This window comes from Notothenia rossii, assembly GCF_949606895.1.
Source record: "Notothenia rossii genome assembly, contig: scaffold_220, whole genome shotgun sequence".
NCBI lineage: Eukaryota > Metazoa > Chordata > Actinopteri > Perciformes > Nototheniidae > Notothenia > Notothenia rossii.
The window spans coordinates 29,156-54,964 of record NW_027639726.1 but is presented as its reverse complement, the minus strand read 5'-3'; the positions used below and the strand labels follow the sequence as shown (position 1 = coordinate 54,964).

Sequence of the window (25,809 nt, the reverse complement as noted above, 5' to 3'; positions counted from 1 at the left end):
ATCAACTCTGAATCTCCCTCAGTTTACAAACTGCCTATCACAGAAGAATGCCTGCAGTGTGTTTGTGTCTTTCCTCTGCAGCTGCACTGAACAGTTTGGACACATGGGGGATGTGTCCAAACTACAGATGTCCCGATCCGATCACGTGATCGGGGATCGGAGCCGATCACGTGATCGGGGATCGGAGCCGATCACGTGATCGGGGATCGGAGCCGATCACGTGATTTTCAAAAGATCGGAATCGGGAGAAAAATTGGGGATCAGGATTTTTTTTTTTTTTTTTTTTATATAAAATATTTTTATTATTTTATTTAATGTTACAAAACAAAAATGAGAGTCAATCCTCACCGACAAATGTTGCCAGTCGCGAACTCCTTCACTTGTGGAGCTAAATGGCAATGATGGTGGTGAGGCAGGTGAGCTATCGTTAGCCTCCGGCTGCCGCTGCCCGTCAACATTGCTAACGTTAGCGCTTGATTTCGAGGACGATGTATGACAAAAAAAAGGGTCTAATTTTGTCAGTTTAGCTGTTACACCTCCTTGTTCTCTCTTGTCCTTTCTCTTTTACATTACATTACATTACATTGCATTTAGCTGACGCTTTTATCCAAAGCGACTTACAATAAGTGCATTCGACCAGGAAGATACAACCTTTAAGAAAACAGAATCATATAAGTACATCAGGTTTCATAGAGCCAAACATTTCAAGTGCTACTCAACTGGCATTTAGAAAGCCAGCCCTTTATTAGTATATAAGTGCTTTGTTATTAATTTTATCGCTCGAAGTGGAGTCTAAAGAGATGAGTTTTCAGTTTGCGTCGGAAGATGTGTAAGCTATCTGCTGTCCTGATTTCAATGGGGAGCTCATTCCACCATTTTGGAGCCAGGATAGCAAACCCACGTGTTTTTGCTGACGGGAACTTGGGTCCCCCTCGCAGTGCGGGTGCAGCGAGCTGTTTGGCTGATGCAGAGCGGAGTGCACGTGCTGGGGTGTACGGTTTAACCATGTCCTGGATGTAGGAAGGGCCAGATCCATTCATAGCATGGTACGCAAGTACCAGTGTCTTGAAGTGGATTCTAGCAGTTACTGGAAGCCAGTGAAGGGAGCGGAGGAGCGGTGTGGTGTGGGAGAATTTGGGAAGGTTGAAGACCAGACGAGCCGCTGCATTCTGGATGAGCTGCAGAGGTCGGATGGCACATGCAGGTAGACCAGCCAGGAGGGAGTTGCAGTAGTCTAGGCGTGAGATGACGAGAGCCTGGACCAGAATCTGCGCTGATGTCTGGGTCAGCTGGGGACGTATCCTCCTGATGTTGTAAAGCGTGTATCTGCAGCAGCGGGTTGTAGCAGCGATGTTTGCAGTGAAGGACAGTTTGTTATCTAGGACCACACCCAGATTCCTTGCAGTCTGAGTCGGGGAAACAACAGAGGTGCCGATGTTGATTGTTAGGTCAAGAGTGGGACAATCTTTTCCCGGAAGGAAGAGCAGTTCAGTCTTGTCAAGGTTGAGCTTGAGGTGATGAGCAGACATCCACCGAGAGATGTCTGCTAGGCAAGCAGAGATGCGTGGGACGACCTGGGTCTCTGAGCGGGGAAAGGACAGAATTAGTTGGGTGTCGTCAGCGTAGCAGTGGTATGAAAAACCATGCGGGCTAATGACAGACCCGAGCGAGTTTGTGTACAGGGAGAAGAGGAGGGGACCAAGAACCGAGCCCTGAGGGACCCCTGTAGTTAATTGACAAGGGTCGGACTCGGACCCTCTCCAAGTAACCCTGTAGGTGCGGTCGTTGAGGTATGAGGTGAGGAGGGAAAGTGCAGTGCCTGAAACTCCAAGTTCTTGGACAGTGCGAAGGAGGATCCGATGGTTCACCGTGTCGAATGCAGCAGACAGGTCCAGAAGGATGATGACAGAGGAGAGGGAGGCTGCTTTAGCAGTGTGCAGTTTGTCAGAGACAGCAAGGAGAGCAGTTTCTGTTGAGTGACCTGCCTTGAAACCAGACTGGTGCGGATCCAGAAGGTTGTTCTGATGGAGATAAGAGGAGAGTTGTTTAAAGACAGCGCGTTCAAGTGTTTTAGACAGGAACGGGAGGAGAGAGACGGGTCTGTAGTTAATAACATCAGACGGGTTGAGAGTGGGTTTCTTTAGGAGAGGGTTTACTCTTGCCTCCTTGAGACTGTTTGGAAAGTGACCAGAAGTTAGAGAAGTGTTGATGAAATGGGTGAGAAATGGTAGAATATCAGGAGCGATAGTCTGAAGGAGGTTTGAGGGGATAGGGTCCAGAGAACAGGTGGTAGGACGGGCAGAGGTAACGAGGGTAAGAACCTCACTTGGAGAGAGAGGGGAGAAGGAGGTCAGTGTGTGGGTGAAAGGTGGGTCTGGTGACCCAGAGGTGAAGGAGGTCAGTGTGTGGGTGAAGGGAGGGTCTGGTGACCCAGAGGTGAAGGAGGTCAGTGTGTGGGTGAAGGGAGGGTCTGGTGACCCAGCGGTGAGTAAAGGTGAGTCAGAAAAAGAAGAGCGAATATCATCAACCTTTTTTTCAAAATGGTTAACAAAGTCGCTTGACAGAAGGGAGGAGGGGGGAGGTGCTTTGGGGGGGTCCAAGAGGGTGGAGAAGATAGAAAATAGTTTTTTGGGATTGGAATAGGAAGATTGGATCTTATCTTGAAAGAAAGTGCTTTTTGCCTGAGAGATGGAAGCAGAGAAAGAGGAGAGGAGAGCCTGATAGGTTAGGAGGTCGTCATGGTGTTTGGATTTCCACCATTTCCGCTCTGCTGCCCGAAGGATGGTTCTATTAGCACGCAGTGCATCATTTAGCCAGGGAGCAGGAGGGGACTGACGAGCCGGCCGCGATGTGAGAGGACAGAGAAAGTCCAGAGAGGATGAGAGAGTCGAGAGGAGAGTTTTTGCAGCAGTGTTTGGAGGCAGGAGTTGGAACGAGTCAGAGGAAGGGAGGGCTGAGAGCACCGATGAGGCAAAGGTAGAGGGGGAGAGGGAACGGAGGTTACGGCGGACAGGAGCAGAGTTAGAAGAGATGAGGTTGTTATGTTTGGAAAGGGGTAGAGAGAATGAAATGAAGAAGTGATCAGATGTGTGGAGCGGGTTTACAGAGAGGTTAGAAGTAGAGCAGTTCCTTGAGAATATGAGATCAAGGACATTGCCAGCTTTATGAGTTGGTGGGGATGGAGACAGTGAGAAAGCAAAGGTGGTTAACAGAGATGTTAGTTCAGATATCTTCCCTGTCTGGAGGTTGAAATCTCCGAGAAGTACAGCGGGAGGGCCAGTTTCAGGGATGTGTGAGAGGAGATTATCTAACTCCTCCAAGAAGTCCCCCAAGGCGCCTGGTGGACGGTAGAGAACAACAATGGTTAATTGTATAGGATGGGTTACTGTGACGGCATGGAATTCAAAGGTGGAAGGAGTGAAATTAGGTAGCTTGAAGAGGGAAAAGCTCCATTTGGGAGAGAGCAGGAGACCAGTGCCACCTCCTCTGCCAGAGGGTCTGGGTGTATGGGAGAAGGAATATGCTGTGGAGAGAGCTGCTGGGGTGGATGTGTTGGATGGAGTGATCCAGGTCTCCGTGAGAGCAAGGAAATCCAGAGACTGCAGGGAAGCGTAGCCAGAGATGAAGTCAGCCTTAGGGACAGCTGACTGGCAGTTCCACAGGCCCCCTGAAACGAGATGTTGGATCTCAGTGGAGCATGTGGGATAGACGAGAGCAGGCCGGTGAGATCGATTAGGAGAAACACGGGGCCAGTGATAATTGCGAGAAGACACATGAACAGGAATGCAGAAAATACACATGATTATAGCATGAGGGGCTAGAGAACCCAAGAGAATTGAATAAAACTAAATAACACCAGCGATACTTGGCGCAATCAGAGTACGATTTGCCTCCTCTTTGCCTCCCACAGGACTCTTAATGTCTTTGTCAGTCTTCGTCTGGCTGACGCTGAAGCTGACGCTCCAGGAAAACGCAACCTAAGATGGATACCTGATTGCTCAGTTCTCACAGCTTTGGGGGCACGCCCCTGTAATTAGTTAACTATTTTCTGCTGATGGGCGACAGCAGAGTCTTCCTGCCTATTGAAATGCACACTTGAGGGGCGTGACTCACTGAGACCTGAGTTACGCCTGGAGTTGAGCAGATCTGAGATTTTAAAATCTCTCAGAAATCGCCGTTTTAGCTACAATAACTACAGAACAATTATACAGAGTAGAATAAATGAAACAGAGAAGTCTATTTAAACAAGAATATAACTTACAGTGATTGCTGAGTCAGTATCGATAGTGTCCTCGCCGATTCTGGAAGCACACTGAGCGCTGCTCTTGTGCTTTGCTTTGCATTATAAATGCAAGCTATTCAATCTTTTATAATGCTGCAGAACTTGCTGCTGCTAGCTACAGTACAGGTTGATTAAACGGTTCATTCGTCACGCAAGGTATCACATGACATGAAAGGGAGCAAGGTCTTTGGACAGACAAATTACAAATTAATTTAGGTTGCTTGGTTACTTTGAAGACTGCGTGAACCGGTCAATGCCATTGGGGCCCCAAAAAAGATATAAAAAAAGATAAAGGGGGGCCCCAAAAAAATAAAAACCTTTGATAGTTACGCCACTGCCATATATGGTGTTGGGTTAGACAAAAAAAAATCAGAAAAAAAAATATTTGGAGAACATTTCAGGAATCTTAGGAAAAAATCGAATTCCGTAAGACAATTCTGAATTAATTACATTTTCTTTTTGGCAGAACCACTGGCCTCCAGACCACGGGACAGGAAAGGAAACAATGGTGAGTAATTTCTTCATTTTAGAACTAGTTCCTGCACAAACCATTTACCAAATATGGTGTTGAGTAAGACGTAACCCATCGCACCTAATCAGAATTCAGAAAAGAAAGTAAGAAATGTCAGGCTGTGCAGTTTGCCCTGAGCAGTTTGTGTGAGCAGCCACCAGAGGGCAGCATGGTGCAGGTTTGAACCAGCAGCTGACAGGAGGCTGATGGGATGTTAAACCCAGCAAAGATAACAGCATGCAGCTCGCTCTGTAGTATGAAACAGATTGATACACATAAACACAAAGAAATACAACATACAGTAGGTTGTTTTTGTGTGTGTTGAGGAACATGTAGATGTTGATGATGAAAATACACACTATAAGTAATGCAAGGTCTCTTGAAGATTTAAAGATGTTACATCTCTAACATTATTTTGTGTCTCTTGTTTCAATGTTGTGAGATTTTGTGGATCCTTTTATCATTTTGTTTTAAAATATAATCGTTCTTTGTCTCTTCGTAGATGTTGTGTGTCCCCTGCCAACCTGTAGACGTTTTGAGAATTATTGTTAACGTTTGATGTCAATATGTCGTTTTATTTGTCTACATTTGTTGACTTTTTATGTCCTTTTAAGTAAAAACGTGAAAATACATTGTGTGTGTAGATGAACAAGAGATTATCAGTAACTAACAAGCTCCAACCTTTTCCATCCATTCAAAGCGATGGAAGGCAGCGATACGATGCAGGTGGCGGCGCTCGGACGGCCTTTCAGCCTTGGGATGTTGTACGACTGCCGCAAAGATTGTCTCGTCCCTGGTGAGGACTCATTTAAAAAACCTAATGCATCACCACCACACTTTCAGTATTTCAAGTTATTAAGGTTTTTCCTCTAAGATCTTTGTCCTTGTTTAAAAACTTTAAAAACTCTAAAAAGTACAACAGAACAATAATACATTTGATTTATCTAGTGCTTTTCTAAGTCCTCAAAGAAACTTTACAAAAGCATTCCATACAAGCATACAACAAAAATGCATACATTAGTGGAAAATCAAGAATAAATTACAATTATCAAATAATTTTGAACTAATATTTATGACGTTGGAGGAAAGAGTTGCCACAGTTTTAAGGGATATACAAATATATGTAATGTATCAAACCTGTGGGGTCGGTTTAGACACTGCTGTCTCACAGTTCAAACTTTATATACAGTATAAAAACTTAATTTCATTACTGTCATATATGCACACACAAAATGTAACCTCTGCATTTAACTCATCCTGGTACTAGGAGCAGTGGGGGGCTATTGAACAGCGCCCTGGGAATGGTGGTGGTGGGGGGGGGTGGGTTCGGCATTGACCAGGAGGAGAACTGGCACCTCTCAAGTCCGACTGGGGACGTGAACCGGCAACACTTTGGTTCAAAGATCAAGTCCCTACAGGTTGCGCCACTGCCTCCATAGTTCTCTTACCACCTTCTCCAAAGGTATCAGGAACAATGCTTCAGTTATTAAGGGCAATACTAAGATGCTGATATTCTACGGCTAAGATATTACTACTATGTGCCCAAGAATCTGTTTAATATAATGCACATATCATATAAAACTAAGGCACACAATACTCAAAAGCAACACATTTACCTCAGATAAGGTGTATTGGACACAGGTTTCTTTTTTGATCCATGTAGATAATGTTATTGATCGAAAATGGGCACTTCTCCAGCAGGTGGATAGAAATGCAGGTGCTCCAGTCCCCTTTGAGGTCTACCTGTACACCTGCCTGCACCCCAGGTCCAGACCTTAGTCCTGGTGGTCTTTAAGGTGTTTGCATCTCCGAACCTGAGGCAACGAGTGGGGTTATCATGGTGGAGGAGGTCAGAGAGATAGGGAGGGGTGATGATTAGTATTTTGAAGTCTATCCTGTATTTAATCTGGAGCCAGTGGAGGTGTGAAGAACCGGAGCGATGTGGTCTCGTCTCGGCAGCGGCTGGAGGCACATACTGGAGTTTATTGATGATTTAGTTTGGTTAACCGTAGAGGATGCTATTGCAGTAGTCAAGTCTGGTGGAGCAGCATTGTTTGTGAATTATTTCAATTTTGGAACAACAAAATGAAAACAAAGAGTTGCATTTGTTAGTAAGGCAAGGCAAGTTTATTTATACAGCACCTTTCAACACAAGGCAATTCAAAGTGCTTTACAAAAAATGAAAGACATTAAGAAAAAGGCATTTAAAAACAGTCATTAAAAAGAAAAGATAATAAAATAAACTTTAAAAGAAAGAATACATGAATAAAAGTTACAGCGCAGTTTAAGATATGAATAGTTCAAGTAAAAGCAGCGACAAAAAGAAAAGTCTTCAGCCTGGATTTAAAAGAAGTCAGAGTTGCAGCGGACCTGCAGGTAGTAGTGAAGGAATCGGAGATGGTGTCCGTAGACTTGAGAAGTTTGTTGATGGTAAAGGAAAGTGTTTTGGGATTGTTGGAGCATGATTGGATGATGGAGGAGTAATTGATGGAGTGAGCATTGTTGCGAGCATCTCTGCACTGTTGTTGGTGAAGTTTGTAGGCATCAATGTGTAGAGTGAGTCCCTTTTTTGGAGACTCTTTCAAGTTGACGGCACTTGGTTTTGAGGAAGTGGAGTTGGTTGGTGTACCATTTTCTTTTTTCCACCCAACAAAACAAACAACGCACACGTTTCTTGTGTTGGGTTTAACATTTGAGGCCAGGTTGCTGAGGATTTCACTTTGTGGACAAAGTTATCATGACCAGTAAAAAAGTCCTCAGTTTTATTGAGATGTGAAAATTGAGTGACATTCATTCCTTGATTGCAGGAAGTCATGGAGCGTACTAATATGACCAAAAACATTTAGCCTAACTGAAGAGTAAAGCCGTGCTACTTCAGAGTAACTGTGGTGAGATATAAGTATAAAGATTGGGCCAATGATCTCTCCAGAACTCTGAATGGTAAAGGCACAGGTGAGGACACTGATTTTGACTAAATCCAAATCTTTTAACGCACGGAAATATGTTGCCCGAAACAATGCTATCAAATGCAGAAGTGGGCCGTGCATTTTACACCTTCAGTAGTTTCCTACCTGAATTAATCCACCTCTTAAAGCTCCCCTCTTATACAGTTTTTCATCAACATATCACAGGTCTCAGATATAGCCAGAGCCTGTCTCTGATTGGCTGAAACACCAAACAGATCATTGCAGCATTACCCATAATCCCCTCTGTTTCAGCCCTGTTTCCAAAGTGCTGATTCTCTGTCTGTTACTTTAGATCAGGCATCCTCAAAGTCCGGACTCCGGTCCGGATCCGGACCGAACCACAACTGTCTCTGGACTCTGAGCAAATTATACTTTTCATTTGTGTTATCTGCGAGACATCGCCACAACGCAACGAGTCAAAATGTTCCGCTATGTCCACTACAAACAGCGCTCTGCATGTCCGACTGTTCCACTGTCTGTGTGTGTCTTTCAACGCATTGGTTCAATCACATTCAGCATCCTGTCAGCGTTTTTTTCCCCCACCAACAGTCTGCGAATCAGAGGCACAGTAGGGCGGGTCTTCGCGGAATGCGGGTGGGAAAGATGCGTGTGTTTAAAAAAAGAAAAAGTCCGAGCGAGAGTTAACAGCTCATCTAGTTGCATGCATCTGTACTGTAGCTAGTAGTCTAGTTTCACCTACTGGGGTGGCATGGGGGGGCAACTGCTACCCTCAAAATAGGCCTTGCCACCCCAGCTGCCACCCCAGTGGGCAGCTTTGTTTTGAAAGAAAAGTTGTGGCTCATCGGACATTTATGAGAGAAAGTCTCTAATGTCCGAGTACAAGTGAATGCAGCACAAGACGCACGCCTTGTAACCCCTCCCCCGGACCTGGCGCGAGCGTGGAAATATGATTGGCGGCGATTTCATTTGAACGGTACGGCGCAAAACGAGAAGCATTCGGACCCAAGTACTGAAGGAATTAGGTATTTGCGGGTCTACAATGACAGAGAAGAGCCTGTCAGGTTGGCTGTACTCATCATTGAATCAAAACGCACTAAAGCTGTTGATCTTAATACGTTTGTGAGGCGTTTTGCTGAACAAGATGGTAATCGCCGCATTCAGCTAATAGACATGTCAACTTGATGCTCTGCTCACGGATGAGCATACCAAACTGTTAAGAGGATGACCTTACGTGTGTAAATATATGTTTTTCTTTGTGGGGGTCTGCCCCCAAAAAACAGTTTTAAGTCCTGAGAAAGTCAAATAAGACGGTGTGTAAAACTACACTGCCCAGCAAAAAGAAAGTAACCACTTTGATTGAACTAGGCCAGTAGGTAAGGACTTTCCACTGGATCATAACTGAAGTATAAAAGAATGCATGACTGAAGTGATGGAGACCATGTTTGAAGGCAAACTAAAAGAGGAAATAACAGGTCAAGCAAATCCCCCTCTCAGATTCCCCAGCAACCAGAAGAACATACTGGCTGGTGATTTGATGAATCAGCTTTGTGATGGAATACAAAATGCATAGTGCATTTCCTTAGCGGTGGATGAGTCCACTGACACCACTGACAATGCTCAGTTGCTGGTGTTTGTGAGTTTTTATGATGAGGCAAAGGGGGAGTTTGTTGAAGATGTGTTGGGCCTGACGAACCTCAGTCGACAGAAAAGGGGGCAAGACATTTATAAAGCAATAATGGGAATGCTGAATGAAAGAGGGTGCAGTTGCCTTTATTCATAACTGTGCAGCTCTGAGGGATCGAGCACAGACACAATAACAATGAAAACTGCTGCATACAGATTATTTTAGTTTTTGCAACCTCGTGTTAAGAATCTTGTTGTAATTGTTTAAAAGTTTGAATGACCGTAATAAACGGACCTTTGTCTTATTGAAAAAAAAATATTGGACCTTTAAGATTTGTATTTGAGTACCCCTGCTTTAGATGAAAACAAGGAGCCCCTCCCACCGCCACTCTGAGAGACATTTGGTTACAAAGAACTCAATGGAGCTCTAGAGGAGATTCAGGTGATAAGGGGGGGGGGGGGGTACCTTGGTTGCTGATTGGCTAATGGTTACAGAAGACAACACATCGTTATGACATCATAAAGTGTCCAAAAACTGATCAGCTCATTTTCAGACAGGTTTTTATAGAAATGGATCAAAAAGAGAGAGAATCTTTGTTCCTGAAACTTTCAGAGTCTCTTTCCACAGAGGGGACACATGTTGATGTAGAAGAGACATGAAGAAGAGGGGACACATGTTGATGTAGAAGAGACATGGAGAAGAGGGGACACATGTTGATGAAGAAGAGACATGAAGAAGAGGGGACACATGTTGATGTAGAAGAGACATGAAGAAGAGGGGACACATGTTGATGTAGAAGAGACATGAGGAAGAGGGGACACATGTTGATGTAGAAGAGACATGAAGAAGAGGGGACACATGTTGATGTAGAAGAGACATGAAGAAGAGGGGACACATGTTGATGTAGAAGAGACATGAAGAAGAGGGGACACATGTTGATGTAGAAGAGACATGGAGAAGAGGGGACACATGTTGATGTAGAAGAGACATGAAGAAGAGGGGACACATGTTGATGTAGAAGAGACATGAAGAAGAGGGGACACATGTTGATGTAGAAGAGACATGAAGAAGAGGGGACACATGTTGATGTAGAAGAGACATGGAGAAGAGGGGACACATGTTGATGTAGAAGAGACATGAAGAAGAGGGGACACATGTTGATGAAGAAGAGACATGGAGAACAGGGGACACATGTTGATGTAGAAGAGACATGGAGAAGAGGGGACACATGTTGATGTAGAAGAGACATGGAGAAGAGGGGACACATGTTGATGTAGAAGAGACATGAAAAAGAGGGGACACATGTTGATGTAGAAGAGACATGGAGAAGAGGGGACACATGTTGATGTAGAAGAGACATGGAGAAGAGGGGACACATGTTGATGAAGAAGAGACATGGAGAAGAGGGGACACATGTTGATGTAGAAGAGACATGAAGAAGAGGGGACACATGTTGATGTAGAAGAGACATGGAGAAGAGGGGACACATGTTGATGAAGAAGAGACATGAAGAAGAGGGGACACATGTTGATGTAGAAGAGACATGAAGAAGAGGGGACACATGTTGATGTAGAAGAGACATGAAGAAGAGGGGACACATGTTGATGTAGAAGAGACATGAAGAAGAGGGGACACATGTTGATGTAGAAGAGACATGGAGAAGAGGGGACACATGTTGATGTAGAAGAGACATGAAGAAGAGGGGACACATGTTGATGTAGAAGAGACATGAAGAAGAGGGGACACATGTTGATGTAGAAGAGACATGAAGAAGAGGGGACACATGTTGATGTAGAAGAGACATGGAGAAGAGGGGACACATGTTGATGTAGAAGAGACATGAAGAAGAGGGGACACATGTTGATGAAGAAGAGACATGGAGAACAGGGGACACATGTTGATGTAGAAGAGACATGGAGAAGAGGGGACACATGTTGATGTAGAAGAGACATGGAGAAGAGGGGACACATGTTGATGTAGAAGAGACATGAAAAAGAGGGGACACATGTTGATGTAGAAGAGACATGGAGAAGAGGGGACACATGTTGATGTAGAAGAGACATGGAGAAGAGGGGACACATGTTGATGTAGAAGAGACATGAAGAAGAGGGGACACATGTTGATGTAGAAGAGACATGGAGAAGAGGGGACACATGTTGATGAAGAAGAGACATGAAGAAGAGGGGACACATGTTGATGTAGAAGAGACATGAAGAAGAGGGGACACATGTTGATGTAGAAGAGGGGACACATGTTGATGTAGAAGAGACATGAAGAAGAGGGGACACATGTTGATGTAGAAGAGACATGGAGAAGAGGGGACACATGTTGATGTAGAAGAGGGGACACATGTTGATGTAGAAGAGACATGGAGAAGAGGGGACACATGTTGATGTAGAAGAGACATGGAGAAGAGGGGACACATGTTGATGTAGAAGAGACATGAAGAAGAGGGGACACATGTTGATGTAGAAGAGACATGAAGAAGAGGGGACACGTGTTGATGTAGAGGAGACATGGAGAAGAGGGGACACATGTTGATGAAGAAGAGGGGACACATGTTGATCTAGAGGAGACATGGAGAAGAGGGGACACATGTTGATTTAGAAGAGACATGAAGAAGAGGGGACACATGTTGATGTAGAAGAGACATGGAGAAGAGGGGACACATGTTGATGTAGAAGAGACATGGAGAAGAGGGGACACATGTTGATGTAGAAGAGACATGAAGAAGAGGGGACACATGTTGATGTAGAAGAGACATGAAGAAGAGGGGACACATGTTGATGTAGAAGAGACATGAAGAAGAGGGGACACATGTTGATGTAGAAGAGACATGAAGAAGAGGGGACACATGTTGATGTAGAAGAGACATGGAGAAGAGGGGACACATGTTGATGTAGAAGAGACATGGAGAAGAGGGGACACATGATGATGTAGAAGAGACATGAAGAAGAGTGGACACATGTTGATGTAGAAGAGACATGAAGAAGAAGGGACACATGTTGATGTAGAAGAGACACGAAGAAGAGGTGACACATGATGATGTAGAAGAGACATGAAGAAGAGTGGACACATGTTGATGTAGAAGAGACATGAAGAAGAAGGGACACATGTTGATGTAGAAGAGACACGAAGAAGAGGTGACACATGATGATGTAGAAGAGACATGAAGAAGAGGGGACACATGTTGATGTAGAACAGACATGAAGAAGAGGGGACACATGTTGATGTAGAAGAGACATGAAGAAGAGGAGACACATGTTGATGTAGAAGAGACATGAAGAAGAGGAGACACATGATGATGTAGAAGAGACATGAAGAAGAGGGGACACATGTTGATGTAGAACAGACATGAAGAAGAGGGGACACATGTTGATGTAGTAGAGACATGAAGAAGAGGGGACACATGTTGATGTAGAACAGACATGAAGAAGAGGGGACACATGTTGATGTAGAAGAGACATGAAGAAGAGGGGACACATGTTGATGTAGAAGAGACATGAAGAAGAAGGGACACATGTTGATGTAGAAGAGACACGAAGAAGAGGTGACACATGATGATGTAGAAGAGACATGAAGAAGAGGAGACACATGATGATGTAGAAGAGACATGAAGAAGAGGGGACACATGTTGATGTAGAACGACACATGTTGATGTAGAAGAGACATGAAGAAGAGGTGACACATGTTGATGTAGAAGAGACATGGAGAAGAGGGGACACATGTTGATGTAGAAGAGACATGAAGAAGAGGGGACACATGTTGATGTAGAAGAGACATGAAGAAGAGGGGACACATGTTGATGTAGAAGAGGGGACACATGTTGATGTAGAAGAGACATGAAGAAGAGGGGACACATGTTGATCTAGAGGAGACATGGAGAAGAGGGGACACATGTTGATTTAGAAGAGACATGAAGAAGAGGGGACACATGTTGATGTAGAAGAGACATGGAGAAGAGGGGACACATGTTGATGTAGAAGAGACATGGAGAAGAGGGGACACATGTTGATGTAGAAGAGACATGAAGAAGAGGGGACACATGTTGATGTAGAAGAGACATGAAGAAGAGGGGACACATGTTGATGTAGAAGAGACATGGAGAAGAGGGGACACATGTTGATGTAGAAGAGACATGGAGAAGAGGGGACACATGATGATGTAGAAGAGACATGAAGAAGAGTGGACACATGTTGATGTAGAAGAGACATGAAGAAGAAGGGACACATGTTGATGTAGAAGAGACACGAAGAAGAGGTGACACATGATGATGTAGAAGAGACATGAAGAAGAGTGGACACATGTTGATGTAGAAGAGACATGAAGAAGAAGGGACACATGTTGATGTAGAAGAGACACGAAGAAGAGGTGACACATGATGATGTAGAAGAGACATGAAGAAGAGGGGACACATGTTGATGTAGAACAGACATGAAGAAGAGGGGACACATGTTGATGTAGAAGAGACATGAAGAAGAGGAGACACATGTTGATGTAGAAGAGACATGAAGAAGAGGAGACACATGATGATGTAGAAGAGACATGAAGAAGAGGGGACACATGTTGATGTAGAACAGACATGAAGAAGAGGGGACACATGTTGATGTAGAAGAGACATGAAGAAGAAGGGACACATGTTGATGTAGAAGAGACACGAAGAAGAGGTGACACATGATGATGTAGAAGAGACATGAAGAAGAGGAGACACATGATGATGTAGAAGAGACATGAAGAAGAGGGGACACATGTTGATGTAGAACAGACACGAAGAAGAGAGGACACATGTTGATGTAGAAGAGACATGAAGAAGAGGGGACACATGTTGATGTAGAAGAGACATGAAGAAGAAGGGACACATGTTGATGTAGAAGAGACATGGAGAAGAGGGGACACATGTTGATGTAGAGGAGACATGAAGAAGAGGGGACACATGTTGATGTAGAGGAGACATGAAGAAGAGGGGACACATGTTGAAGTAGAAGAGACATGAAGAAGAGGGGACACATGTTGATGTAGAAGAGACATGAAGAAGGGGGGACACATTTTGATGTAGAAGAGACATGGAGAAGAGGGGACACATGTTGATGTAGAAGAGACATGAAGAAGAGGGGACACATGTTGATGTAGAAGAGACATGAAGAAGAGAGGACACATGTTGATGTAGAAGAGACATGAAGAAGAAGGGACACATGTTGATGTAGAAGAGACACATGTTGATGTAGAAGAGACATGAAGAAGAGGGGACACATGTTGATGTAGAAGAGACATGAAGAAGAGGGGACACATGTTGATGTAGAAGAGACATGAAGAAGAGGGGACACATGTTGATGTAGAGGAGACATGAAGAAGAGGGGACACATGTTGATGTAGAGGAGACATGAAGAAGAGGGGACACATGTTGAAGTAGAAGAGACATGAAGAAGAGGGGACACATGTTGATGTAGAAGAGACATGAAGAAGAGGGGACACATGTTGATGTAGAAGAGACATGAAGAAGAGGGGACACATGTTGAAGTAGAAGAGACATGAAGAAGAGGGGACACATGTTGATGTAGAAGAGACATGGAGAAGAGGGGACACATGTTGATGTAGAAGAGACATGGAGAAGAGGGGACACATGTTGATGTAGAAGAGACATGAAGAAGAGGGGACACATGTTGATGTAGAAGAGACATGGAGAAGAGGGGACACGTGTTGATGAAGAAGAGACATGAAGAAGAGGGGGCACATGTTGATGTAGAAGAGACATAGAGAAGAGGGGACACATGTTGATGTAGAAGAGACATGAAGAAGAGGGGACACATGTTGATGTAGAAGAGACATGAGGAAGAGGGGACACATGTTGATGTAGGAGAGACATGAAGAAGAGGGGACACATGTTGATGTAGAAGAGACATGAGGAAGAGGGGACACATGTTGATGTAGAAGAGACATGGAGAAAAGGGGACACATGTTGATGTACTAGAGACATGAAGAAAAGGGGACACATGTTGATGATGAAGAGACATGAAGAAGAGGGGACACATGTTGATGATGAAGAGACATGAAGAAGAGGGGACACATGTTGATGTAGAAGAGACATGAGGAAGAGGGGACACATGTTGATGTACTAGGGACATGAAGAAAAGGGGACACATGTTGATGATGAAGAGACATGAGGAAGAGGATGTTGCATAATAGGTGACCTCTTAACCTCTTAAGCCCTGAGCCTGTTTTTCAGGTTTCAGGCTCCAAAATGCCACAAACACAGCAAATACTATATCTTCACTTCTAAAAAGGGGTAAATTAATAATCTTTTCTCTCAAAGCAAGTTTTCATCTTTGAGTTGGATGTAGAAATGTCAGAATCAATCTAGATGTTTTTATTTTAAAGTAAATTCAGATGGAACATAGTAAAAACATGTAAATGATAATGCCCGCCTAAAATAAACCCATTACTTATAGTGAAAACCACCCTTGAATGATGGGTTAGTAGACTAATAGCTTTAGGAATCCAAACTCTAACATATAATAAGTACCCTGTCTCAAGATTGATGCAAAACAAGTGAAATTGACCTTTTTAGAGAGATTTAGAAAAATAAAGTCCAGGCGGACTCACCTCTGGGTAATTTGGGAACCATCGGTTCCATTTGACCTTTTTCACTGTAAAAATCATTTTATTACTTTGAATTATCACTATAGGTATTCATTCCATCCAAATACAACTGTTGTGAAAAAAAATTAAAAATTTAAAAAACATACTCTGTTATCCTGCTCACAATGCTAACAGTGAGCCTCTGGATTAGCCCCGAGCGAAAAATGCTAAACTATTACTGCACCGGAAATCACTCCTAGCTCCCTTATTACTTATCCCAGCTGCACATCCAACACATAGTTTATGATCGCAAGGAGACACAGAATCTAACGGTGCCCACCTCAACACTGAAAGATACAAACTTGCAACGTTATCAACAAAAACGTAAATCAAAACAAGTGGCGCTAGGTAGCCCACAATGCTAACATGGCTTACCTTCGTCTTTGTCTGGTCTAAACTGGTCTTCAATGGCATTAAAACGATAACAATGATGATGTGGTTAATCCATAGGTTAATATCCAATGTGGCTGTGTCCCCTTTGAAATGTTCTGATAATCTATAAGGAATAAAACTGCAATTCCGTTATCTGCTGTCCGCTCTGTGCTCCGTGCGCTCTGGGTCCTGCAATTTCTGCTTCCTTACGTAGTAAACAATAAGTAAAGTCTACTGCGTAAAGTGCTTACGCCGGCTGGCATTATTCGTACTTTACGCAGGACCATATCTCTGGAACCCATTGGTCGATTTGGGTGATTTACACTTTTTTCTTAACCAAAATATCCAATAGAATCGAGGGGCAGTTCCCAAATCCACGTAAACATTACCATAGAACTATATAATAGAGAAGCAAACAAAGCACATCTGAAAGTACAAGCCTGGACGGCAAAACTTTATACCAAGTATATTGCCATAAATATGATGGTGGATTATCAGTAAAAAATTCTACGTGACACAAAGACATTGGATTAACCTTGAGCGGCGTTTTTATTCCGGTGAACACACCTTTTGATCACAAATCAAAAAAGGTAAGACGTAATTATTGTAATATTTTTCAAACCGGATGTTGTTTACTTTCTCTTTTCTGGCTGATAGCTCCGCAATTCGGGGTCCTACAGTGATGACATTACATGTGTGGAATCTGTGGAGTCTCAGCTTTAATCGGACATCTTGTTTGTGCAGTGACGATAAGTAATAAGCGCATTGCTACCGTGAGTGCTGTGCAAAAGTCCGTTAGCATTAGTTAGCATTTTTTCGCTCCATACTAATTCAAAGGCTTGGTATTACTCTTGTTTTTCTTTTAGCTAAAAATGGTTCATATTGTTAGTTAGTTGAGTTTCTTATCGTTAAAAGGATATGGAACATTAATAGTTTCATAAATGTTAAGAAGCCCTGAGACATAGTCTCGTAAAAAAACGGTGGGGGGGGTCCACTGGGGGGACCCTCGGGGTTAAGAACATTTATTTATTTGGAAATGTTATTTTAAATACAATTAAATCAAGTTATTTTGGTAAAACTAATGAAAAATAGAACTAAACAAATATTTTTTTAAATATATCAAAAAGGAAAATTATTTTTTGTAATCTTTTTAAATATTATTTTGTAGAATATCTTGGGGCCTAAGATATTCTACGTTCTAGCCTAGAGGGCCCTGACAGCTCGCCACTGCCTAAACTTGCCTCGGTAATGCTGCTGCCGCTGTGTTCATGCTTCTGCTCGCCTGCCCTCCCCACCAGCCCAGCTTCCACCTGTAGGCCTGGGGGGGGGGGGGGGGGGGGGGATAGTTATCTAATCTCATCACTCAATGTTCTTTGTACATCTGTGGATTGATGAGACCAAGCCCAGACACCAAACTCATACTATATGCTGCCTCTAATAAACATATGAAAGAGAAACACGTGTGTTGTCTGACTGAAATAAAGTTTACGAACACAGACTGTTTTTTCAGCATCATAACACACAATGAGATCCCCAAATAACAATACATCAACTGTTGATGGTCTAGTAAAATGGAGTTGAGCAGACTACAGGTCTATAATTGTCCCTCACAATTGAACATTGATTTACAAGATTATTGTTGATGACGAACTAGCAACATCGGTGAGGGAGTACTGATTCACAGTAGAACATTCGTAACGAGGCTTCGAGGGGCGCACTATTAAAAATTGCCCAAACACTTAATTTCACATAAAATATTTATGATAAATAAATAAATGACTCACCAGTGTTGTTTTAAAAAACGACGATGCATCTGTTTTTGTGGTTCAGTGCAAACTTTGCGCTGTATGCTGGCAATGGGCATAGATGCATATCTGACAACGGTGGTACCACATTATGTGACTGACGACATGTTCAAGTGTTTCTCGGAAAAATCCAATATTTGTATATTACAGATTGAGGAGTTGTTCCGATTATAATTTTCCTTAACTTTTGAGATGTATGCCAATGTGGAAACAACATAGATGTTATTTTTTTTATTTTTTTATTTTATTTGTTCAGACAGTTTAAAAGACACATTGATAGCTGTTTCATTAGCCTACAGCAGGGGTGGCCAACCCGCGGCTCTCGAGCCGCATGCGGCTCTTTGCCTAGTTTCATGCGGCTCTTCAGTTCATATCGAATTTTATATGTGTGAGTTTGGGGAGAGACACTGACTCCTGACTAGTGTTGCACGGTGTACCGATACTTGAAAGGTATACCGCGATACCCTGCCCTTAAAAACGTTACTATTCCTCCCTTTCATTAGTATGGTATTTTTAGAATGACGGGGGAAAGTACTCCGGCGAGAATGCGCTTTTTTAATAAGAGCCGTGTCTGTTCAGCGCTCTGCTTCCACTCCCTGCACTGCAGCCGTGCCTACAGTTCCGCCCCTTTCAAGCACGCTCTAAGTCTCTCCCCTCTCTCGTGCACGCGCAAGCTACCAGAGCATGTGAGAAAACGAGAAGCATGGCTGCAAGTGGGAGTGCAACTGCTGCTGCGCCTCGGCTTGTTGACAAAAAAGGCAAGGGGGGAGAGAAGAAGAACCTATCGTTGATTAAACATTATCCAGTGTTTCCCCTACCATTGTCTTGGAGGGGCGCTGCGCTCCGCCAACTGAAGCCCGTGCCCCCCCCTGAAATTCAAAGTGTTTAAATAATATATATACATTTAAAACAAAATATATATATATATATATATATATATATATATAGCGCCAAATTGCAAATAATCTATAACTACAGTACTGTCACTTTTCACGTTGAACATGTGCTCTTTTATTAAATAAACTAAACGCCTTCATTTTAAGTTGTGAGTTTAGTGTTTTTGACCCGAAGAAACACTGATGCATTAATCAAAAACAATAATCCACAGCTCCTCTCTCTGCTTCAGAGGATTTAAAAAATATATATCCCAATGCCAAAAAAATGCATCAGTGACGTGGTTGAAATCTTGTCTCCAGAAAACAAAAAACTGAAACAAGCGGTATCAGTGACTGTGTGTTTGATGTGGCTCTTTGCAGTAACATAGAACAAATGTGGCTCTTAACCTCTGAGTGGTTGGCCACCCCTGGCCTACAGTATGTAACTTTTTTTACCACTGTATATTCCTAATGACACCTGATGGGGCTGAACCAGGGCTACCCATATGTAGGTGTAGCGCCGTCCTTGACTAATTGCTAAAGAGTGTTCTACTTAGGTTTTTTTGCAGGTGGCAGAGGATCCAGGTTTCCAGGAAGGCATTTTTTTTATCAGATTTTATCCTTAATATAAGTGGGTATTCACATTTAATCTGATTCTGGGAGCTTGATTGTTGCTTCTTCTTTTGCAGGACTGACACTGTGGGACCGTGATGAACTGAAAAAAGATACAAGAGAAAGACCACAGCACTATAATGATTGTGATATAGTTACATCTGAATCAATTGAGGATAAATCTTCAGCACTAAATGTTGAAGCATCGCTGAAGGCGAGTTTCTTGGGTGGACTGGTACAGGTTGGAGGATCAGCCAAATACCTGAACGATAGCAAGACTTCCAAAAATCATGCCAGAGTAACACTGAATTACCAAGCTACTACAAAGTTCCACGAACTGTCCATGAATCATCTTGGGAGAGACAATGTTAAGCATCCAGATGTCTTTGATCAAGGAAAAGCAACACATGTAGTCACAGGAATCCTTTATGGGGCTCAAGCCTTCTTTGTCTTTGACCGTGAGGTGTCTGTCAACGAGAACCATCGAGACATTCAGGGCAACTTGGAGGTGATGATCAAGAACATTCCCTGCCTCTCAATAGAGAGTGAAGGCGAGCTGAAAATGGAAGACGAGGACAAAGAAAATGTTGAGAAACTGTCCTGCAGATTCTTTGGAGACTTTTTGATTCCGAAACCTCCAACATCCTTTCAGGAGGCAGTAGAGGTGTACCAAAGTCTGCCAAAGCTGCTGGGAGCCAACGGGGAAAAGGCAGTACCAGTGAAGGTCTGGCTGTTGCCTCTGACATGTTTAGATTCTTCTGCCGCTAAACTTGTCCGTCAGATAAGTATAGGATTAGTTGAAGAATGTCAGAGTGTCCTGGAGGACCTCAGTGACCTGGAGATGAGGTTCAATGATGCACTGAGAACCCAAACTGCACAGCTGTTCCCACAGATTGGAAACAAACTCAAAACCTTTAAACAGAAGTGCTCTCAGTTCAAACTGGAATTCCAACGAACCCTGGCAAAGAAACTTCCATCAATCCGAGGAGGAGGAGAAGAAGAAGCTGTGCTCGCAGAGGAACTGAGGAAGACATGTTCTTCTCCTTTCAACAGCAAGGACCTGAACGAGTGGATGGACTGTAAGGAGAGAGAAATCTACACCGTGATGTCTCTGACCGACATGATGACAAACACCAAGATCATCTCATCTCAAACAGACCTGTACAAAGAAAGCTTCAAAGCAGAGCATGCTGTGTGTTTTGTCTTCACCTCGCTGGGAAGTGATGAACCGTACCTCTCAACTTTATCAAACTACCTGAAACAAACACCCAAACCAGACGACTCTCAAGATCCACACCCTCCAGATCAATGGTACAACTCAAGAAGAGAAATGGAAGCAATGCGGCAGAAAGCAAAGCTCTTCAGTGATTTTGCAGAGGCCAACAAGGAGAAGAAGAACATCACATTTCTGACAGTGGGTTTAACAAAGGAGACACAGCAAGGAGCCAGCATCTACCTTTATACAGGCGGCCTTTCTGTCAATGAGAACTTTGAGCCTCCTTCAAAGCCTGCAACAGTAACAGGAAGTGATATAAACCACAGCAGTGTGACGCTGAACATTTCTCCACCCAGATTTGGAGCAGAGGACATCACCTCCTACTCTGTTGAGTACTGTGTCAGTGGAGAGGACAGCTGGAAACAAGAGACAGCATCCAGAGCTGAAGAAGTCCCAGTGAGCGGCCTGAGTCCTAACACAGAGTACATGTTCAGATGCAGGGCAGAGACACCAGTAGGTGCCGGGCCAGCCAATGAAGTCAGTGGATCCATTCAAACCTTACCCTGCAGCCCTCCTGGAAAACTCCACGTTGAATCTACCTCAGGTGAGATATCAGTCAGCTGGGAGAAACCTGCTGAGCTCGGACAAGATGTCCACGTTTTGAGCTACATCGTGGAGTACGCCAAACCAGACCAACAGGGGAAAGAGGAAGATCTCCACTGGGAGCAAATGATGGCGGGAGCTGAGAAGGCGATCATTTCAGGACTTCAGCCAGAGACAGAATACGCTGTCAGGGTCAGGTGTGATTGTGGTGCAGCTGGAAGAAGCAAAGAAAGCATCGCTGTTAATGTCCGCACAACTAAACCTTCACTTCTTGCAGAATTCCTCAAAAGTAAAAGCAAAAGGATCAACTCTGAATCTCCCTCAGTTTACAAACTGCCTCTGACAGAAGAAGACATGGAAGTTGATGGATGCCGGAGGTACAACTTTGGCAAAGAAAGCATGACGTCAAATCGCACAATAATGCTTCTTGGAGCAACTGGATCTGGAAAGTCCACTCTGATCAATGGACTCATCAACTACATCGTTGGTGTAGAGTGGAAGGAGGATTTCAGATTCAAGTTAGTTGATGAGGGTCAGTCGAGATCTCAAGCTGAGAGCCAGACCTCTGAAGTCACTGTGTACAAAATCAACCACCAAGAGGGCTTTCAAATCCCTTTCTCTCTGACCATTGTTGATACTCCAGGCTTTGGAGATACAAGAGGCATACATAGAGACAAGGAGATCACAGAACAGATTCGTAATCTCTTCTCTTCAGAGCGTGGCGTCAGTGAAATTGACGCTGTGTGTTTTGTAGTTCAGGCTTCTTCAGCTCGGCTCACAGCAACACAGAAGTATGTGTTTGATTCTGTGCTCTCAATCTTTGGCAAAGATGTGGCAGAAAACATCCAGGTTCTGGTGACATTCGCAGACGGCCAACGCCCACCAGTTCTAGAGGCCATCAAAGCTTCAGGCGTCCCATGTCCTAAAACAGAAGACGGGCTGCCACTTCACTTCAAATTCAATAATTCTGCCTTGTTTGCACAGAACCAATCATCTGCTGCTGCTGACTCGAGAGGAGAGGAGGGAAAGGGAGGCTTTGATCAGATGTTCTGGAAAATGGGGGCAGAAAGCATGAATACGTTCTTTGATGCTTCTGATAAGCTTATAACCAAAAGCTTGACATTGACAAAGGAAGTCCTCAGAGAAAGAAATCAGCTCCAAATCTCAATTGAAAATGTGCAGACGCAGGTTAAAGTAGGGTTAGCCAAGATTGAGGCGATTAAAGAGACAACTGAAAAACTTAAACTGCATGAAGCAGAGATCAGCAGAAATAAGAAATTTGAGATTGAAGTCGTCTTCACAAAGCCTGTTAAAATAGACATATCTGGCTCTGGAAAGTTCATCACCAACTGTCAGGTGTGTCATGTCACCTGTCACAAGTCATGTAACCGTGCCAACGATGCAGATAAAATGAAGTGTTGGGCAATGGGACCAGATGGAAACTGTACTCAGTGTAAAGGCAAATGTATTTGGAGTAAACATTCTAACATGAAGTACAGATGGGAGTATAAGGAGGTTAAAGAAAAGCAAACATTGAAGGAGCTGAAAGAAAAGTACCTGAAGGCCTTAAAGGGTAAGGGAACTGTTCAGGAAGTGATCGACAAAATGAAGGCTGAATATCAGCGTCTTCAGACTGAAGTGAGGGAGATGATGGAGAGGGCTGCCAAGTGTCTGAACAGACTAGGAGAGATCGCACTGAGGCAAAATCCTCTCTCCACTCCAGAGTACATTGACCTGCTGATTGAGGGAGAGAAAGCTGAGGCCAAGTCAGGCTGGAAGCAACGAGTCCAGTACTTGATGGAGGTGAGAGGAGAAGCAGAGCTCAAGGGTAAAGTAGGGAGAGGAGAAAACCTGCTTTAAAGTGAAGAATCTTTAACTGAGGGCAAAATCAAGAGCAGCTCCAACTGAGACCAAGACAAGAGCTGAACATGATTTCAAAGAAGAGACGTGTAAATACAAAATGAAACAAGACAGGATAGAGAGTGATACTGATCAAGAGTCCTTGATGTCCAACACAACCAAGTGACCATGACACAAATGTTCATGGGACATTTTTTTTTTTTATTCTGTTCTTATCGTTGAACTGTTTTTTTAATCCTGAAAGATTCCATGTTTCAAAGCAAGATGGTTGGTCTTGAAGAAATGCTGAAGGAGAGCCGAGAGAAGCTCCTCCAGAGTCCATAGTGATCACAAATCCTTTGGATCAAAACCAAACCAAGAGCAAACAGATGCCAGCGAGACCAAGAGGAGATCTATCAACGAACTGGAAGACGTCTGTGTATCTGAGATGACCTCACCAGCCCTGGGACCCATCTACTTCCTGTTTGGCATGTGTGTTGCTATGGACCAGGGGGAGCTGCTGCCCCGTGTGAGGCTGTTTGGATCAGCGGTTCTGTAGGAATATGAGAGAACCCGGTCCACCCAGCGCTGAGGTGGAATGCAGTTCAAAGTGAAATGTTGGACTCTTTACTTCACGACTCTACTCTTTACTCTTCTGCATCGGGTACCTTTACATTTATTACTATAGCTTCATTTAGATTATACTTTACATACTTTGACCTATGGGACATTTTGAATGCAGGGCTTCTACTTGTAACAGTATCTATACAATGTGGTGTTATAACTTTAACCAAAGTAAAGTATCTGAACACTTCTTCCGTCACTGATACAAAGCATGAAGTCCAAATAGACCCGCACTGAGAGCTCTAGTGTTAATCAATGAGTTCTAAAGCTTTATTGTTCTCCTGCTCAAACATCTTTCTGCAGGAGCAATCTGCATGTTCTGTTGGACAGGAAGTCAAATGTACCATGTGTATGAAATGTGAGAGTGTGATTGTTTTGAGCAGAAATCATTAACGTCCTGACACCATTACCACCAATGGAAAAGATTCAACCTGCATGTTTATTAAAAGTTTATTTTCTATTATGATCATTTACAAATATCAGATTATTGCTAAAGGTTTTTTCTGCTCTTCATGTTATTTTCTTTGAGATTTGTAACTCTACGTGACTTTTGTTAATGATGGATTGTATCGCTGAGTGTCCTGAAATGATACGGTGGCTCCTGCTGGATGATGGAGACGTTTCTAAACGTTAAACAATAACTCAGACTAATGGAAAGTTTCTTTGAATCAGAACAACAGATATGAGAATAAGGAGATTAAAGAAGATCTATCAACAGCTGAAAGGAAAAAGTATAACTTTGAAATCTTGTATTTTTCACATAAAGTTTGAATTGATTTCCATTATAATCGGTTTACTCTGTTGTTTTAACCGGGTTATCAGCTTCCTGCTTAGTTTAACATCATTTTTACTATTAGTTTAATATTCTTTGAGTTTTAAAACATTATACCTGATACTGATGTGTATTGATTATCATTTACTGACAGATGGAGAAATCATTAATCAATAAATAGATGTCATTTTGTCTCAAATGTTTCTGGCCTTCTTTATCTCCTCGTTTCAAAGTCTCTAAAACATTTACCCAAATACTGAAGTTCAGTTTAGAGGTACTTGTACTTTACTTGAGTATTTCCATGTTACTTTATATGTTACCTCTTCAAGTTAGATTTCATAAAATCTCTAAATCTCCATGTAATCACTGAAGAAGAACATGACTAGACTGATTGCAGAGTCATTCAAATGAGCAGAACATAATGTTAACCTCCAATAGTGTGTCTGACCCTGCAGTGTAAATGTTCCCTCACTTTAGATCTGGGAATGTTTTGAAGGGTAGCCCCTTGAGATGGAGCATCTCATTATCCAGGGTCCTAAAACATAAATACACAAATTATCTGGTTTAAAGGAATAAATGTAATATTAACCTATCTTTAATATTATAATTGTACATGTTAGAAAGATGCAAAGAACTACAATATATTATTATGCTTTTGGTTATTATTATTTAATAACTTCCTTAATAATAATACATTTTATTTTTAGGCGCCTTTCATGACACCCAAGGACACCGTACAATTTGTTAAAAAAGAAAGAAAGAAAACGCTAATAGGCAGCAGAACATGATAAAAACACAAACAGGAAATCATGGAGGAGACAGTCAAGTGGACACACATGAAACATATAACGGGGAGCACTACAGTGAGCAAGCAGATTTGAACAGGTGGGTTTTTAATTGGGATTTGAATATGGTGATTGTTTCTGACTGTGGGATGTGCGGGGGGAGGGAGTTCCAGAGTCTGGGAGCAGTGCATCTAAAAGCCCGAGCACCCATGGTGACGAGGCGTGGGGTGGGGACGGTTAGCAGAACAGCAGAGGGAACGAGAGGAGGTGTACTCCTGAAGAAGGTCAGCCAGATAGGACGGGGGGGGGGGGGGGGTAGGTTATAT

The 25,809-nt window shown here is 43.1% G+C and overlaps 1 protein-coding gene across 1 annotated transcript in view; it reads left to right on the top strand.

The window, feature by feature from the left end:
* Positions 1-24,897, top strand: part of LOC307027481 (uncharacterized protein) — a 35,123-nt gene extending 10,226 nt beyond the window's left edge. The window contains exons 5-7 of the mRNA XM_079695736.1: positions 4,749-4,790; positions 5,494-5,589; positions 19,722-24,897. Coding sequence (XP_079551862.1) covers positions 4,749-4,790; positions 5,494-5,589; positions 19,722-23,323 — 3,740 coding nt within the window. The 3' untranslated portion in view covers positions 23,324-24,897. The remainder of the gene's footprint in view (positions 1-4,748; positions 4,791-5,493; positions 5,590-19,721) is intronic.
* Positions 24,898-25,809: the final 912 nt, after the last annotated feature.